The following is a 12,591-nucleotide window of genomic DNA, read 5'->3' as shown; positions in this document are numbered from 1 at the left end:
CGTGGTGGAGATAACTAGTGTTCCATAGAAATGTACAATATCAGCTAAAAAGACAGGATTTGCCTCAGGTAGGTACTTGAAGACACAACAACAGCAATAGTCCTCAAGATCCCCATCATTGCTTGACCCTAACATGGGGCTATGTATCACAATACACCAATATGTACTACCATTCAAAAGTTTGGGGTCAAATTTCATTGTTTTATTGTTGATTCTTTGACAAAAGCAAAGTTTGAAGGACACAGTTCTTATTCCAGTGAAAAGAAAGTGATTTCTAGTCGCATAGATTATTATGTTTCCCATTCATTTAGCTCTTTTCTGTTCAAACTCGTTTCATGCATCTTTTCATGGAAAACGAGGAAATTTTAAAGTGACAAGGAAATTTCAAACTTTTGAACGGCAGTGTACCTCAATAGGAGGGGGTTTATTGGGTCATATGTTGTGTCAGGATTATAGTTTTGCAGAATTGGCCTCTGCAGCATTCTGTATTAGCTTTGGTAGATTAGGCAACTGTGGTTTGTGGTCCCGTTTTCAAGCCAAATGAAATGAAGTAGCAGAGGTCCGGTAGATTTTGCAAGTGTAACTAGGGGCTTGAGGTGTCCAAGTGAGAAGAAATTCAAACTCAAAACAGAAAAGTTGCATTTGTTTTCATTTAAATCCCATAATCTGTACAAAAATTATCTATGTATTCAAAAAACAGTGAAGAGCCCTCTTATGAACATTACCTGTGCAAACAGTTTACAGTAAATCACTTATTTACCTTATAACTTTGGAGTTGAGTGATACATAGTTGAAAAGTAATTCAAATAATTTTGAAAGTTCTGCAGCAACATTATTGTTCTATTTTCTCTGCTCTTGTTTGTGTACACTAAACGTATGTGTGCTGTTCCATGATGATCTGACGTTTTTCTTGCGCGATGTAGCAAGGGCTTGCAGAGGGTTGGGGGTCACATTTATAGAGATAGAATCGTGATTCTATGTCTATGGTCACAATGGTCAACACAGACAAATAAGGGTCTCCCAAACACGTCAGTCACAGAGGACGCGCACTACACCACTCTCAGTTCGTCCAGTACTTCACTTCTTTTCCAAACACATTAAATAAATGTCAATAAAATTATTGATAAATATTTATCAATATAGGAGGAATGAATTAAAATAAATACAAAAGAAATCTAAAAATAAATACAAAGAAGAACAACTTGTTCCTGCAAAGGCCATTGCTGATTTCCTAACATTAGGAGCAAAACAAATTAGATTCAAATGATGAGGAGACTCGCAGATGCAGAGTTTAAAAAGGCTGATTCATCATCCTCCCCTGAAGGTGTTTGGAAATGTCATCCCTGGCCCAAATTCCATTTGCGATATTGTTCTCCTCTCTGAGGTGCTGGGCTAGGCCGATTGAGATGGTAAAGAAAAAAAAAAAGTGACGAGAGGGGGGAGGAGCGGTATCAGTAGCCGGCCGGATAGCCACCTTTCCTGGGGTCGGACTCTGCACAGATCCGGTCTCCCTGACGTACCACGGCTTGGACCACTGCCCCCGGAGTCCTGAGCAACTCGGTCACATGGTTCTTCTGGGCCAGTCCATCAAGAACACTCTGCAATACATTGTGAGTTCATTTACAATATGTTTAGGGTATATTAGATACACAGCAGCATGCGTACATGCCTGAGTGTGTGTTGTGCATTCACACACACACAAATACACACACACACACACACACACAAACACACACACACACACAACCACACACATACACAGACACACACACACACACACACACACACACACACATACACACACACACACACACACACACATGAAGAACCAAACTAAAATGAAAGAAGCCTAACCGTTCAATCTACAATCTACTCAGAATGTCCTACCTTCTCAAAGTTCTGTTCCACCACTGTCATATTAGGGTTGAGTTGGTTATGAACTCTCGGCTCTGTAACAGCTTTTTTCAGGTCATAGTTAAAAAACAAAGAATTCAGAATTACCTGCAGGGAGACAACAAGAACAAGAATAGACACATCAGAGTCAAACATCACATTCAGTTATAAATGAAAGGGTTTCGATACAATAACAGACACAGGCCATGAAGCGTAACACTGCTGTTGTTGATGTTGTCAACATAGTTTGGAGAGACAGATGGGATATGAACACAAAATGTTCAGCTCTCCAGACATTTTTAAAAAAATCTACATAAAGTATTTATTTTACAGAGACAATACACAGTATATGGTCAAGCCAGAGTAGGCCAATTTACATGGGTCATCCCTGGGCAGGAGTTGCTGTTAGGATTTAAGAAAATAATACATAATATATTGGGAATTAAGTTGCTATGTTCTGAACGTCTGTATTTTACAGCTCTGATGCAACGTGACAATTAATTTAAACTTCGAGTTTGGCAAATTAATATACAAGTGTGATACGGCCAAAAAACTGGAGCTACTTATTAGGTGTACAAATAACCTACGGTTATTTCACGTTCTAAAGAACACATGCCAATCGGAAATTCAACCAAGCAGTGTATTAAAATAAAGGTTATGTATCTTTTGATGAATTCTACATTCCATGTTTGCAGTGAGTGTCAGCCAAAAATGATTAAGCTTTTAATAAAGGAGTTGCACAGCTTAGATAGATTTAGAGCAAAAATGGAAGTAAAAAAGGACTGATATCAAGCAAATGTCAAATTTCAGATTCTGCGAGGTATTCTCGAGTTTGTCTCTCAAAGTCTTTGCAGTCATCCATGGTTACCAGGGCAGTTGCTGTCGTGATCTTTGTCCCACCAGAGGCTCCAACTACCATTTTGACTTTGTTGTGTTTGTCAAAGATGATTGTGGGACACATTGAAGACAGAGGCCTTTTGCCTGGTTCAAAAACAAAAGAGAGGAAAGGCACTTTGCATAAATACAGATTAGTCCAAAGGGAAAAATAACCAGCCAGCCATACCCATCACACTAGTCACAAGTGGTCTTAATCAGGAGGAAAATCTCTTATTCAAAATTAGCCAGTGTCCTGAACTCTTCTTGGTCAAGTTTGGCGAATAAACTCCTAAACTAAAAGAGAGGCCGGCTTATACAGGATTAGCCTGCAGTGTAGCCTATATCTCAAGAGCCTCGGAATGGGAGCACGGCACAGTCACTTGAGGTTCAGGATTCCTTGTTCTTTCTACTATTGTGTTAGTGGGTCACTGGGCTATTAGGTGTACCTGGCTGAATGAAGTTACTGGGAGAGGGAGGGACACCAAAGCCATTGGTCATATGCGGGGAGCTGAAGTCATCCATCTCATCGTTGAAGATGATTCCAGTCGACCTGGACATAACCTTGGAGCCAAAGCTAGGTGAAACATTAAACATGACCTTATTTACAATAGCCTGTAGTTTCAAATATAGATATATTCTGGAGAATGTAAAGATATACAGTAGGTTGGTGTGATATCCCTGTCGTAAAGTGGGAAAATCTGTGATGAAATAGGCTGTTAAATTTAGTTTGAGGTTAGAAATATATGGTCACAATATGTATCCTACCTACTTGAAGTCTGTAGCCTAATATTATTTATTTTTTATACATTTGTAATAGGGCACATATAAATCTCAATGTTTCCTTACTATAGGTTGATTGTGCTGGTGGCAGCTACTGCACTGCCATCTTCAGCTATAACTGAGAGGTGTGCAGTCCCGTGGTTGTCAGGGACAAAGTACTCAGGCTCATAGTAGCTGTCGGGGTGAGTGGTGTCGTCTGTGATTTTACTCCTGATCCCGTCTGCAAAGTAGTCTGAGGTCATGTTATGGATAAGCTGAGGAAACAAAATAAAGAAAGGGTGTGAGCAGTAGAGAGAGGAAGAAAGAACGAGTGAGAGAGAAGTAGGAAGGGAAATAACAATACACAAATAAGCAGGACATGTCAGAGGAGAGAGGGGTGGAGAAGAATTATGATCACATCAAAATCGTTATTTTTAAACCACTAAGAAGGCTCGGCACAACATGAAACTTTGCTTGAAGTATCACCAGGGTCTACACATGAGCTCGAGCATTGAGAACATTGTTTGTGTACACAGAGTTTACTAAAAAGAGGTTTTAAAAGAGGTCAAAGCCCGCTCTGCTGCCAGTCTCCATTGAGGGGGTCAATGTGGAGGTGGTAAACACTTACAAGTATCTGGGGATACACCTAAACTGGACTGGTCAGCCAACCCTGAAGCACTCTACAAGAAAGGGCAGATCCGGTTGTACTTCCTGAGGAGGATGCAGTCCTTTAATGTCTCCAGCAAGCTCCTCTGGATGTTTTACCAGTCTGTTGCCAGCGTCCTCTTCTATGCTGTGGTATGCCGGGGAGGAAGCACTAAGAAGAGGGATGCTGGGTGACTGGACAGGAGTGCATCACTTAATAAAGGGTTTTAAAGGACCCTGAACAAACTGATCAACATTTTGGACAATGACTGTCATCCACTCCATAGCACTATCACAAAGCAGAAGAACATGTTGTGTTGAGCCTTCTTAGTGTTTTAAAAATAACGCCATAGTCCATTTAAACCGAAAACGACAATATGGTCAGTCTTAACCCTCCTGTTATCCTTGGGGTTAATTTGACCCCAATTTGATTGATAAGACTGATGACAATATGGTCAGTCTTAAAAGTGCCGCTTCCGTCCTAATTACTGCTTTTACTGAACCTTTGATTCGGGTAAATTCACAAAAAGACCCTAGGTTGCATTTTGGCGAGTTACGCTTTAAGGGAGATAAAGCATTTAATAGCAATTATGTCAGTACAATATCAATGATCAATAATGAAAATAGAATATAATATAAAATAGAATGAAAATAGACAACATATATAGAATAGAATAGAATAAACAGGATATAAAGAGAGGAGAGTATAGATCAGACTCACATCAGTGATATTGAGGTAGCGTGGATCTCCAAGCCTGCTTCTTTTGGCATAGGCAAAGCGGAAAGCCTCCACAATGCGGTGGTAGGTCAGGGTCTTCTTCTCAGATGTGGAGACGCTGGTATCTGAGAAGTTGTAACCTGTAGGTAAATGCAATAGAGGAAGATTCCATTGAAAATAAGAAAATAGTTTAGAGTAGTCTAGAACTTAAAAACACAAACAACAGTCTTACTTAAAAACATTGTTATATCACCAGTATTATTTGATAGAGAAGCTACTACTACTACTCTCTTGGCAGCAATGGGTTATTGCACAATTGTTGTTGATTGTTGTGTGTAGCAAACACTACACAGGAAATAATGTAAACCCCCGTTTCAGGGGTTCTCAAGCAATGCTTTTTTTCTTCTTTCCTTTGAGGTCTGAACAGATTTGTTTCGTGGTGTTTTATCTCTCAAATACATGAACACTACTGTGTTCCCCACTCCAACCCATCATTTAAAACGAGGTAGAATGTCTGGTCGATAAACAGGGATTGACATTCGGTTCTGGTAGAAGAGGACAGGTGTCCTCCAGTATACCCACTCCACCATTTCAGCCCAATTAGTGGAAGATCAAAACACAAAAACCTTCCTGAATAATCAAGAGGCTTGCATTTGAATGCCTCAGATAACCGGATAAATAATGGGTTGAGTTTTTAGAGGCAGGATGCCAAATGAAATGCATAAAAACCGCTTGAGAGAAAGGATGGATGTGCATTATTCAGAGCACATGGTTCTCAAGAAATGAGCACGGTCTGAGATTTAATTAAAGTATGATGGGGCCATCCTAATGAACTTGGGATAAAAGCATGAATGAATAAATGTGAATGTAAATAAAAACATGACCATTTCTCTTTTTTTGTCATGTCTCGCCATCTGAGGTGAACCCTATTGCCATGTCTCGCCATCTGAGATAAACCCTATTGTCATGTCTCTCTGTCTGAGATGAACCCTATTGTCATGTCTCGCCATCTGAGATGAACCCTATTGTCATGTCTCGCCATCTGAGATGAACCCTATTGTCATGTCTCGCCATCTGAGATGAACCCTATTGTCATGTCTCACCATCTGAGATGAAACCCCAGGGGGGTGCCCCCATAGCCCCTATAACCCCTATATATATTATCCCCTCCTTAGCACTATTGAGAGGGCGTTGCTCTGCCGAGCACATGAGGAACTATTAGGGCAGCCGTGGCCTACTGGTGAGCACTTCGGACTTGTAACCGGAGGGCTGCCGGTTCGAACCCCAACCAGTAGGCACGGCTGAAGTGCCCTTGAGCAAGGCACCTAACCCCTCACTGCTCCCCGAGCGCTGCTGTTGTTGCAGGCAGCTCACTGTGCCGGGATTAGTTTGTGCTTCACCTCACTGTGTGCTGGTTGATTGGGATACATGCAGAGACCAAATTTCCCTCACAGGATCAAAAGAGTATATATATAGGGGGTTATACTTATACTTATATAACCCCCAGGGGGGTGCCCCCATAGCCACTAGCCACTATAACCCCCAGGGGGGTGCCCCTATAACCACTATAACCCCCAGGGGGGTGCCCCTATAGCCCCTATAACCCCCAGGGGGGTGCCCCCATAGCCACTAGCCACTATAACCCCCAGGGGGGGTGCCCCTATAGCCCCTATAACCCCCAGGGGGGTGCCCCTATAGTCCTCCCCTCTCCTCACCGTCTACGATGTTGAGTATGAGGGCCAGCACAGGGCCACTGGAGGGCGCGTCGGGGACATGCATGGTGTACTCGCCCACACTCAGCCTCAGGGGACTCTCGTTCAGCACCGGTTGGTACTCCAGCAGATCCTCTAGAGTGATGATCCCACCTGGACATGGCATGAAAGACGTTACATTAAGTTACATGATGTTACATAATTTGTCAGTTAGCTGACCAGAGCAACTTAACTGTGACCTAACTACAGGGACAAAAAATTCAGTACAGTACATTTTCATCAATATATCTTTTCTCTCATGGCCTTTACTCATGGCCTTAACGTGAGTCTCATCTTGCGCTATTATGGTTAGGCTACTACTACTACTACTACTACTACTACTAATAATAATAATAATAATCATAATTAATTATTATTATTATTATTATTGATGTAACTACACCGCCATCATAGGGTATGTTTCACTTGACATTTTAGAGCAGCTTTTGCTCAAAACTATTGCAGATGGCCTGTTGTTCTGTAGCTTGTCCCCTCTCCACTGCAATCAGTGAAATGGTAGCTTCAGTCAAAACAAAATGGAGACACACTTCAATATATTATTATCATAATCAACTTAGGGAAGGTCACTGGCAAACATGCGCTGCCATATAAAAATGGCAAATCATAACAAAGTGAAAGATTATGACTATGACTTTCAAAATGTCTGATTTGCACTAAAACATTGTCTGATTTGCAATAAAACATTGTTTCATTATTGCGGTTTGCTAATGCGCAAAAGCCGTTTTTATAGGCTTTTGGCGTTATACTCATCCATTCATCCCCAATCACAGTTTTTGCTGCAGATGTCTGAGAAGCACAAATGAACTGACCTTAACATGAGCTCCTTAAATGTTGTCCTCTGTGTTCTTTTTGCAGTTTACTAACTAACAAAATCACTTTTTAAATCATCTGTCATCCTTTATCATAGTCTCTACTACAGATCCCCACTAACACAGAACGTTTAGGGAATGTTTGGGAATGTTAGTTTATGGTTCTCTAAAGGTTATACTGTATATGTCTGGGAGGCACAGTGAGCTGACTGACCTGCAGTCTGAATGTCGTCCACTATGCTCTGAGCCATGGAGCCATTGTAGAAGACATCAGGACCCTCTTCAGCTATCCTTTCATAGGTGTCGGCGAGCTTAGGAAATTTTATGATATCATTTTCTTTCAGGAGGTTTTGTTGTGAGTCACAAAACACTTCACTGGATCATGAAGGGAAATGGAGAAAAGCAGAGAGAAAGAATGTCAGAAATCCAGTAGTTTCCTTGAAATAGATCATAACTTAGGAACTGAGTTTGACTCCTATAATCAGTTAAACAGCACTGCAAAAAATCCTAGAATTCAAAATCTAAATGAGATAAATAAGCTTAAATCAAGTGAATATGTACTTATTTTTCTAATATTTGCTTAATACAAGACATTTTTGCACTTCATTTAAGTTTTTTTTGCCTTGTACTTGTACTAACATCTTGTTCTATTGGCAAATCTTGCCAGATAATTATACTTATTTTAAGTAGTATTTCCACAAAACAAGAAAACTTTCACTTGCAAGATTTGCCAGCAGAGCAAAAAGATTTTCACTTATAACAAGGTCAAAATGGTGTCTTGTTATAAGCAAATATTAGAAAAATAAGTATATATTCCCTTGATTTAAGCTTACTGTATTTATCTCACTCAGATTTTGAATTCTAGGATTTTTTGCAGTTCAATTTTCAATATCCCACCTGAATGTAAAAAAAGTATTGATCTGTTTTTTTCCCAGCGTTGCCCATACATTACAAATTAGTCTTTCAAAAGGTTTTGAGACACCGCTGGATCATTTTTGCCTGACTCACCACAATGCCACATCACTCTGAATGGAGTCCCCGTTCTTGGCGATGGCGTTGGCCAGGGCTGTGCCCACAGGGAAGCCGTAACGTGCCAACGCGATGCTGGGCTCAAACAGTTCCCGCCAGGGCAGCCGCCCATGCCGCCGGTGGGCCATCTCATAGCCCCGGATCTCCCCAGGTATGGCAATGGAAAGTCCACCTGTTCACGAAGAAACCCACCGTACAGTACACACCGCTTCACTGACTGTGTGTGTGTTGTCTCCGTGTGTATATGTGTGTGTGTGTGTGTCTATGTGTATGTGTGTGTGTGCATGCATGTGTGTGTGTGTTTAAAGCAGCAGCATTGAGAACATTGTTCATGTACACATAGTTCACTAAAAAGAAAGGTTTTGGGCAACTTACTCCTTCACTGGCAAGATGGCGGCGAGCAGAGTTTTTCAAAACCTTTCTTTTGTACTATGTGTACACGAAAAATATTCTCAATGCTCAAGTTCATGTGTAGAGACACTGATGATACTTCGATCAAAGTATCATATTGTGTCGAGCCTTCTTAGTGTTTTAAAAATAGTGATTTTGACGCGTTCATGTATCAAAATAGTAGTGCCCTTAGGATTCCCATTGAAAATGCAATTTCACCCGAAAACGACAACGCGGACTTAAAAGTGCCGCTTCGGATGTAATTATGCTTTTAAACAAAAGTTTGACTTGGGTACATTCACAAAAACATCCTAGGATGCATTGTGGCGAGAGTTACGCTTTAACCAGCCTTTTTTAGTTCCAGTGTGGTACTTCCACATGTGACTACTTTGCCTCAGATAACAGGGCTCATGTTTCAGACTAGTCACACTGTGCCTTTTCATGGCTCATCTGAAACAGCTGAAATGCACATGCTTAATAATAATATTTTTGTAACCTTTACCATTTTTAGCTATAGGCTAACTGGTCTAACCCACTTCCAGTGAGTTATGCTAAGCTAGGCTAACAGTATCAGACTGAGTTATTGCACGCACAGAGAAGAGAAGGATATATATCCTCTTATCTAACTCTGGGGTTGGCGGCAAATAAGCTAATAAACCAAGCCATTAAGCTCCCCAAAACTTGGCATGTTCCTTTAATGCAGCTCTTAAATGGCCTACAAAATCATATATTAAACTGTCAATCCTAACCACAGCAAATGCAATTAAATCTGATCTAATACATTCATAAATCCAATAACTGTCTTAATACATTTTGCAAGAGTTTCATTCCATAAGTAAGGTCTATAAGTATAAGGCTTTTGTTACATATACTCAGTGAGGACTTTAGACTTTGTGAGTTAATGCATTTCTGTTATCATAGGAGAATCTATTAAATTACATTCTTTATCAGACTGCAAAGGAAGTGCCCTCCTTGGCAGATCATTCCCGCTGCTCTTATCTGGAGCTGATTACAAATGACAACAGCAACTATGGCATGCATCAATCTCTCCTTTGTTTATCAGTGGAGACACATTCAGAGCTCAGTCAGTTACTCAGGGCCAGATGAGGCTTATGGGGGCCATACCTTTACGAGACAGCTGGGTGTTGTTACCGAACATGTCCTCTGTTGCATTCATGGGTGCAGTCTCCCTTGCATCAATGGTCTCCACCTTTCCTATGAGAGACAATATTCTTCACTGACTCATTGCATGACAGTGGCGTGGCACTGTAACTAACTACAAGTGATAATCCATTGCATAATTTTCAGTGTCGACACAGTAATTCAATGTCACTGTTAACACACAAGGATACGCCTATGAATGTATTTAGGGATTTTGCTGACTAAATTATGAATTGATTGATTGATTAATAAATTGATCGGTTGAATAAATTAATGGAAGAGTCTATGAATGAATGAATAAATAAGTATTTATTTATTTATTTATTTGGCTGATTTTAAAGTGATCGATTGACTGACTGACTAATTGACTGATTGATTGATTTATTGATTGATTGATTAATTAAATAATTGGACCACAATCAGACTCACCCGTGGATGCATTGTAGATGGTGAAGAAGAGGCCGCCTCCGATACCCATGCTGTGTGCATTAAGAAGTCCCACACAGAGCAGGGCAGCGATCGAGGCATCCACCGCCGAGCCGTTACGCTTCAGGATGTCCCTGACAAACGGCATTATTTACAGAGGCAATGGATTAGGAGTGACCGATAGAGACATTAAGGAGGGTATCACATGACATACAGCATAGGACAAACAAGAGGGACAAACAAGGAACATATTGAACATACTGTAGAGGCAATCCTGAGAGAAGATAATCTTACAGCTCAAGGGCACCAAAGTGTTCAAACCGAGTTCAAACCGAAATGTATTATTTATTATGTACGTTTTTTTTTTTTTTTTTACAAGAAGCAATGCATCACTTTGATATAAACGCTGGCAGTTAAACGTGATAATAGCCTAACAGCTTCAATGTGAATAAATTGGATGTGACAATAAATTGACACTAATCATAAACCTTGTATGTTTTCTTTCAAAATTATGCTTCACAAGGGCAAGCCATTTAATCAATGTGACTACTAACCATTTTTTACAGTGTAGCGTACTTTCTCTATACAGACATTCCTGCGCCCTTTGCTCACCTCCCGATCTCCGAGCACTTCCCCGCGTCTGCGGCCACTGCTGCCTTGGAGTAGAAATGGTCCAAGGGGCCTGTCGGCCGCTTGTTCCCCACCCCCAAAAAAACGCCCAAGAAGAACCCCACTGCAGCCACCAGTAAGACCACCAGTCCAGCAACAAGGGACTTCTTGACCATTTTCCTGTGACAGAGGAATAGAAGGAAGATGGGTAAAAAATATAGCCTGCCAGTCTATGAAGCATCCTTTTCCCCTTTCTTACTATGTCAATCTCATCCTTGTATGTGTGAATGTATGAGTGAATATGTGTGCGTCTGTGTGTGTGTGTGTGTGTGTGTGTGTGTGGTATCTTATAGTGTGTGCAATTATAATTCACTCTGTGACTAAATTCTTTGCACACAAAGTCCCATTTTGTTATTCTTCACTCAATCTGTTGCCATCTTGTTTGGCAATAAATTAAAGCTTCATGAGAGTCAAACAGATTGCAGAGAAAATACATTTTCTGTTACGCTGTCATGGTGAAAATAGGAGAACAGAGGGTCAAATTTAAAAAAAAAACCTCGAAATCTGTTGAAATTTGGCTTCCTACCTTGAGAAAGTTTCCATCACTGTCTTCTTCGATGAAGGTGCCACTACTTCAACCTTTCTAACTGCATGCAAACATTTTTGTGTGGGTGTATGGTGACAGCTTGACAGCTCTGTTTTTTAGTCTGAACACCTGGTGTCTACGCTCGGTCAGACAAATTAGAGACATTACCACCACCAGCGTCATAACATGCGTTTAGAGGGAAATTATGGTTTGGTGCGTCAGAGTGCTGAGCCAAAGAAATGTCCAAGACATTATTAATATACTGTCGTCATCATCAATGGATTCTTCTCTTTGAATAGTGACAGATTACAATTATGGGCTATAGACCTACAGCTCTGTTAGTATCTCATTGTCATGTTTTCTGAACTGGGAAATAACAGCTCTGTTAGTATGTCATTGTCATGTCTTCTGAACTGGGAAAGAAACATAGTGGCCATCCTTCAACCTGTCTTACCTAAATTACCTTACACACCTCACACCCCACACCTGAAATTATAACACTCTCCATGAGATTTGTTTGATCTCAATATAGCCTAATGCTGTTACAGTGACCAAAGCCACCAATGTACTTGGTATGTTAGCATACTGTAATTAATTTCTCTACTTTTGGTTACAGTCTTCAAAGCCACAGTCTTTCAAACAAATTAGTACGTCCTATGGTGTGCCTGTGTGTTTGGGGGTGGGGGAGTGGAGTGGTCTACTGTGGTCTTTTCATGTAATTTGATGCTGATGCTGTGAGAAAAAAGGTAATCAGTTTTTCAATTATTTCTTTGCCAACTATCTGTTTCCAGCAAGACATAATGAAAGCCACAAAAATAGCATCACAATTACCTCTGCCAAGGAAGTTGTGTTTTGGTGCAGTTTGTCTGTCTTTATGTCATGAAATGAAATGGAAAGACTATCAGACCGATTGTGGAA

At 40.6% G+C, this 12,591-nt stretch overlaps 1 protein-coding gene across 1 annotated transcript; it reads right to left on the bottom strand.

Moving 5' to 3' along the window:
* Positions 1–1,451: 1,451 nt before the first annotated feature.
* Positions 1,452–11,263, bottom strand: ggt1a (gamma-glutamyltransferase 1a). Its single transcript, XM_076270262.1, has 12 exons — positions 11,091–11,263; positions 10,482–10,612; positions 10,017–10,106; positions 8,481–8,673; positions 7,687–7,847; positions 6,607–6,756; positions 4,895–5,031; positions 3,616–3,803; positions 3,216–3,343; positions 2,762–2,874; positions 1,888–2,001; positions 1,452–1,598 (listed from the first exon to the last, which is right to left on the bottom strand). Exons 1-12 carry the CDS (start codon positions 11,261–11,263, stop codon positions 1,452–1,454), a joined length of 1,725 nt encoding a protein of 574 aa, XP_076126377.1.
* Between the last annotated feature and the right edge of the window lie 1,328 nt (positions 11,264–12,591).

Source organism: Alosa pseudoharengus, unplaced genomic scaffold (assembly GCF_046254945.1).
Source record: "Alosa pseudoharengus isolate Yale_2024_CS ecotype anadromous, Long Island Sound unplaced genomic scaffold, YU_APseudo_1.1 YU_APseudo_1.1_scf_6, whole genome shotgun sequence".
Lineage (NCBI taxonomy): Eukaryota > Metazoa > Chordata > Actinopteri > Clupeiformes > Clupeidae > Alosa > Alosa pseudoharengus.
The sequence above is the reverse complement of the archived record's forward strand: the minus strand, read 5'-3'. Positions and strand labels throughout refer to the sequence as shown.

Coding starts and splice junctions, on each gene's coding strand:
- ggt1a (XM_076270262.1), bottom strand. CDS start 11,263: ATGGTCAAGAAGTCCCTTGTTGCTGGACTGGTGGTCTTACTGGTGGCT. Junction 6,757..7,686: donor GGACGACATTCAGACTGCAG/GTCAGTCAGCTC, acceptor TGCCATGTCCAG/GTGGGATCATCACTCTAGAG. Junction 1,599..1,887: donor TGGAACAGAACTTTGAGAAG/GTAGGACATTCT, acceptor AATGTATTGCAG/AGTGTTCTTGATGGACTGGC.